Source organism: Sinocyclocheilus grahami, unplaced genomic scaffold (genome assembly GCF_001515645.1).
Source record: "Sinocyclocheilus grahami isolate Dianchi unplaced genomic scaffold, SAMN03320097.WGS_v1.1 scaffold54.1, whole genome shotgun sequence".
In the NCBI taxonomy this organism is placed as follows: Eukaryota; Metazoa; Chordata; class Actinopteri; order Cypriniformes; family Cyprinidae; genus Sinocyclocheilus; species Sinocyclocheilus grahami.
This window is the reverse complement of record NW_015505233.1, coordinates 2869924-2876382: the sequence shown is the minus strand read 5'-3', so window position 1 is coordinate 2876382 and position 6459 is coordinate 2869924. Positions and strand designations below refer to the sequence as shown.

The 6459-nt window shown below is 34.7% G+C and overlaps 1 protein-coding gene across 1 annotated transcript in view; it reads left to right on the top strand.

Moving 5' to 3' along the window:
* Positions 1–5563: 5563 nt before the first annotated feature.
* cyp26c1 (cytochrome P450, family 26, subfamily C, polypeptide 1) overlaps positions 5564–6459 on the top strand; it is a 6179-nt gene continuing 5283 nt past the window's right edge. Inside the window, exon 1 of the mRNA XM_016269916.1 lies at positions 5564–5650. Within this exon, the coding sequence (XP_016125402.1) occupies positions 5564–5650 (87 nt within the window). The remainder of the gene's footprint in view (positions 5651–6459) is intronic.

The window sequence follows — 6459 nt, the reverse complement described above, 5'->3', positions numbered from 1 at the left end:
GAGGGAGATCCTATCCTAGCGACCATGTCATTATGACCTCGGGAAAAGAGAAGTGTCTACCTGATGTTAAAATCTCTAGAAATTCCTTTATAATGGATGCAGATGCTGATATATATATATCCACAAAAATACTAAGCAGCACAACTGTTTTCAAATGTTTCTTGAGCACCAAATCAGCATATTAGAATGATTTATCATGAGACACTTAAGACTGGACTAATGACTCCTGATAATTTAGCTTTGCCTTCACAGGAATACATTACATTTGAAAATATATTTAAATAGAAAACAGTTATTTGTAATTGTAATAATTATAAATATACAATTTTTACTGTGTTTTTTAAAATTTATATAAAATGTATAATACATTGATGTCCCAGGCAACCAATGTCCTATTGAACTATGCTAGTTTTCTATTGTCTTGTTCATGTCATAAATTATGTAATAAATTATTTCTATTTTCAGCCATAAGTCATGTCCATTTATCCTATTTGACAATTAGCCTAATAAGCAAAATTATGTACAGTCAGCTGGTTATCATCACAAAAGGAACCATTTCAGGGTGATATAAGACCTGCTCACCCAGTTTTAGTTTACTATCTACATTTTGAATAATTAAACTTTCAACTATTCAGTATTCTCGCAAAAACATGAATCGTGGTGTTGTTATTGCCGTGTCACTATAGCGGCGGGAGGAAGTGTAGGCCTCAGGGGTCAGCGTGTGAGGTCACGGTGCGACACCCAGAACAGAACCCGATACCCGCTCGGCGTCACACCCCTCTGACAGATAAGGAAGTCAGTCGGGTGGTCAGAAATTGGTACACATCTAAAAACCTCCATTGTGGCCTCAGGGATCAATGCACTTCCTTCAATTCACATGTACGCATACAGTGAGTTTCAAAAGTCTGGGGTTCAAAATCTAATTTAAACCTGAAAAAGTTTTAGGATTTTGAAAATTTTAAAACAAAGAAACATTATGACATTTAATGAATAATAATGTTTCAGATCCTGCACTGTTTTTAGGTCACTAATAAAATATGTATTAAATACGGTGACTAGTACACTGAGGGACATGTCTGTCAGTCTAACATTTTGGATCATCTCAAATCAAACTGGAGAACATGATCATCAGCTTTTACACAAACTTGTGAGTTTGAGTGCTTCTGTCATTAAAGCAAAAGAGGGACAAACTAAATTCTAAGACATTTTGAATTCATGTTTTTTTTTTCAGCTCAGCTTCTCACTTAAATTATTATGCTTATTAGGAAAATTGACAATTTTGCATAAAATTGTAGACTTTTTTCAGACTTCAGATCCAACCAAGTCCTCTTGGTATACCGCCCTCTCTTTCTCTCAAACACACACACAGTGATGACAGACAGCGTCTGAGAGGAGGGGAAAACCCTTAAGAATCAAAGCAGGACATCCAGGAGACAAGTATGCATCTGTGTCTCTCTGTGTGTGTGTGTGTGAGAGAGAGAGACACAAGGGTGGTTGGGGACTACCGTGTGGAAAGATATCTGCAAGTGAAGAAATACTGTCTTCCATCTCTCTTTCTTTTTCAGTGTTCTTTATCTTTCATTAATAGTCCTTTGTAGTCCTAATAATTCTCTCACTGCATTCTGTTTAGTTATCGTGCACCTTTATTATAGCATCTGATGGAGCCTGTTCACACTGAGGGGTGTCTCGGTGTCCAACAGGAAGGGTTTTTTGTACCGTTGACAGATGAGGCTGTACCTCTGATCATCGGCCGAGACACTTTCTCTCCCCCGACCCCTCCACTGAGTCCAGAAGCTGCGGCCGGGAGCTGATGATTGAGCAGCATTAGAGAGCGAGGGATAAGGTGACCACTTAAAACGCAGTTGTGTGTGTCTCCTTCTGCGTATATCTGTGTTGGTGAGAATTTGTGTGTGTGCTTCTAGATTCCACAGAAACACTATATAGTTTGCCTCTAAGATTCCACATCAGTGAAGTTGTACTTGAAGTTGAACAGTTTAGCTTGAACTGCATATGTGCTTTGTTGTGTGTGTTAGTTGGATCAAAATTTCTGAAAAATATCACTGAAGGTTTAACTAAAGAGAAAATTATTTGTGTATACATTAAATTAGCCTGTATTCACTTCTAAAAATCTCAAATGGTTGCAGGTTTGAAGTCGCAATGAAATGGAAGTAGCAAAAGATCTTTTCTTCCGTATTGTGACGTGCATCTGAGTAAAACAGATTTTTGAAAAAGAAAAAAAAAGTAAAGGGCGGAGACTTGGTTTTGACTGAATGCGAGTTTGCAGTTGATTGTAAGAAACAGATGGGGTTTAAGTGGAATCAATGATTGGAGAAGTCCGGCAGATGAGAATTATAACATTTTGATTAAGAATTATGATGTTTATGCACAGATTAATCATTCACAATAAAACCTATAACATGTTTATGTATTAATCCCAAATAGATGGGATTGAATTTTCATTTCACGCCAACTTTAAGGTTTCACGAGGGTTAGTCTGTAAGTTACATTTTCATAAAAAAACATCATGATCATTGGGGTTGTGGGCTGTTGCTACAAGGTTGCTGAGTTTTCAAGCATTACTATGTGGTTGCTAGGGTATTTTGAGTAGTTGCTAGGTTGTTTACTAGCAAAGAGAGACCCCAAGTCTGTGTGATTCTCTGATACTTTGATACTTTACTTTAATATAATTTTATGGCATCTTTTGCCTGTTTTACCATCTGCCCGGTGAAAAAATACTTAAAAACTAGAAATTGTTACTTTTAAAAGTATAGTCACAGAATTTGAGATTGTATCTATGCTCAATAGACAGAGGTAAGTGTGTGTGTGTGTGTGTGTGTAAATGTCTGGAAAGCAGACAGTACTGTAGGTTATATCGGTCATTAAGAGCAAGTCTGAACAAAAAAAGGGACATTTTCAGCACATAACCTAAGCAGCCACTGTAAAATGATCCTCCAAATGTGTGTCATTACACAAAGTTGATCAAAGACAATTGTGATATCAAAGATGAGACACTCTTTGTGTGTGTTTTAGTTAGGGGAAAAATCAACAAAACAATATTATTGCCTTAGTCAACATCAACAGTTTCAGGTTTCATGTTAATTATGAAAAATTTCACACAGATAAAATTCCATTCTAATTGATCTGGGGTTGTGATGTGGTTCTGGTGATGGGTACGTGCTCAGAAAAGTATTTGCATAAGCTTTAGCAATTTTGTAAGATTGATATGTATGGAAAAATATCCATCAAATTATGGCAAATAAAACATAAAAATAAGATCAAAGTATGTATTAGAACTGAGTACAGAAGAAGTACAATTACTATACAAATTCATATAAAATGGCACAGGGTTCCTTTGGCCTTTGTCAAATTATTAATCTTGTATTTGGCACATCTGGAATAAAAATGGTGAATTATCATGACTTTCATTATTTCTGTGCTTATCTGAACATGAATAGAAATATATCTGTATATTTTGAAAATAGTAAAAACTACAGATGTTTCAATCTCTGGTTTAAATCTATGCATTAAGGGAAAACTAATTAGGCTACTCATGATTTACTGATCCTTGTGTGTTTTATTATATAGTGCCTCTGAATGTTTATGTTTGTTGGTGTGCATGGCAGATATATGTGAGAGGAGATCTGTCCATGAGTGTGTGACTATGTGGCAAGTCCCTGCCTGTCTTTAACCTGACTTTGAGCTTTAGTTGGTATTCGGAGTCTCTGTTGTTAAAATTAATAACGGGATTTGTTCAACCACCCCAGACAGGGATGGTTGTCTTCTGTGCCTCTCTATCTCCTGCCCTTTCTCACTCTGACCTGAAATGATTCAAGAAAGACAAATGCAAACTAGCCAACTTCATCTTCGGACCCGTTTTAATAATGCAGCTTGGAAATAACAAAAGCAGATCTGCTTCTCTGACCAGAGGGAAATTAGACAGATAATTTACAATTACAAAACTTTCTTCTGTTTGAATGTGATAATATTCCAGATGAATTCTATATTTATATAAAATTATTATAAAATAAATGTTTTTAAAAGACTGATGGTTTACAAGACATATTACTAGTAAATGTTGAATGTAGACTTTTGCACTCTTTTTTTGTGTGTGTGTGAGTGTGTCTATAACAGTTTTTTTTTTTTGGACCAATATACAAGCTGGGTAGTGACTATGTTCTTGGGACAATAACAAATCGGCAAGCTTTGATGATTGCAGCCAGAGATACCAGAGCATGAGCGAATGAATTCTGGCATAATTTTAAAATTCTAATAATAATAGCATTATTTGTAAGAATCTCAGTGAAAATCGAGCCGCATCCTGATAATTATAGCTACTAAAAAGACTAAAATAGACTGTGTGTAGCTATTTAGCGCAGTATATAAATCAGGATGCGAATTATCTTTAAAAATTAGATTAAAAGTCACACTGCCATAATAGAACAGAAATGCTTGAACAATTAGCAACAGCTGCTCGATCGTTGTCTGTATCGGACAGTACATAATACAAATTAGCCTACATTATTTAACACATTTGATAGATTTATAGGTTTAAACATCACAAATATATTACAAAAATATTAGTTTTAAAATAAGTTAAATGTTCTCGGAGCGACAGAGTCAAATAAAAAATGTTGCGCATAGACGAAAGTTAAACGATTGTGTTGAGAAACTTACTGATTTGCCATTTATTTTTAAAAGTTGGCCCTCTGGAAATAATCCACGTACGATTTAAATTCAATGTCGTCTGACTAAGTAGGCCTATAGAATTTGTATTTATTTAGTCTAAAAAGTTATTTACTCGCGTGTTTTTTGTAGCCTGCAACTTATCTGTAAACACATGTAATCATGTTATTTTTGATTGTCTGAAATAATTCTGACATAAATTTTTTTTTTTTTTTTTACATAAACCATTTTAGATGTAGACATTATTGAATGCTTGCCTAAAAAGCCATGCATGAAAATGATGACAAGAGGATCGAATTAAAATGTTGCGCATAGACTAAAGTTAAACGATTGTGTTGAGAAACTTAATGATTTGCCATTTATTTTTAAAAGTTGGCCCTCTGGAAATAATCCACGTACGATTTAAATTCAATGTCGTCTGACTAAGTAGGCCTATATAATTTTTTTTAAATGTATTTAGTCTAAAAAGTTATTTACTCGCGTGTTTTTTGTAGCATGCAACTTCTCTGTAAACACATGTAATCATGTTATTTTTGATTGTCTGGAATAATTCTATCTGACATAATTAAAAAAAATAAAAAAATGTTTTACATAAAACATTTTAGATGTAGACATTATTGAATGCTTGCCTAAGAAGCCATGCATGAAAATGATGACAAGAGGATCGAATGGAATTCCAATGAGGAAATAAGTAAAACCCCTACAATCTGTCTCTCTCTCTTTCTGATTCCCTCTGTGGAACCTACGATCTCAATCGTTTCCCATCCCGTGATCTATCCACGACCTCTTCAACTAATAGAGAGAGAAAAAACTGCTCACACGTCACTGGTGAAGGTGGATCATAACATGTGCCAATACCTATAAAGCTCGAGCGCGCGAGATGCACAGAAGGAAGACACATAGTTCCCCTAAGAGATTCTCGAAGTTTCACTGGATAGCTTCGCTAGGATTTTACACTCTTCCTGAGGTGAGTACACACTCGTTGTCTGTCTCTGATTCACTTGCAAGGTCATCATTAGCTCTGTTATTAAGATGATGTTATTTTAGATTTTACCGATTGCATGTTTTAGCAACAGATCTGAAAGACAGATTTTTGTTACACCCTTAAAAATAAAGCATTTTAACTGATTTTAAGGTATAAGAACCATCTTATAAAGAGTCGTTTTTTTATGCATATGATACTTCGGAGATTTAAATCTCATAATGTTTCACGATGTTCTTCAGATAAGAATAAAAATTGGATTAACAGAACTGAACTGAAGAATTAATGTACACTCTAAAAAATGCTGGGTTGTTTCAACCCAATGTTGGGTCAAATATGGACTAACCCAACTGTTGGGTTAAACTTCCTGAGGTGAGTACACACTCGTTGTCTGTCTCTGATTCACTTGCAAGGTCATCATTAGCTCTGTTATTAAGATGATGTTATTTTAGATTTTTTACCGATTGCATGTTTTAGCAACAGATCTGAAAGACATATTTTTGTTACACCCTTAAAAATAAAGCATTTTAACTGATTTTAAGGTATAAGAACCATCTTATAAAGAGTCATTTTTTTATGCATATGATACTTCGGAGATTTAAATCTCATAATGTTTCACGATGTTCTTCAGATAAGAATAAAAATTGGATTAACAGAACTGAACTGAAGAATTAATGTACACTCTAAAAAATGCTGGGTTGTTTCAACCCAATGTTGGGTCAAATATGGACTAACCCAACTGTTGGGTTAAATTTTGGTTACATTTTTAAATTAGCTTTTTAACCCAACAGTTG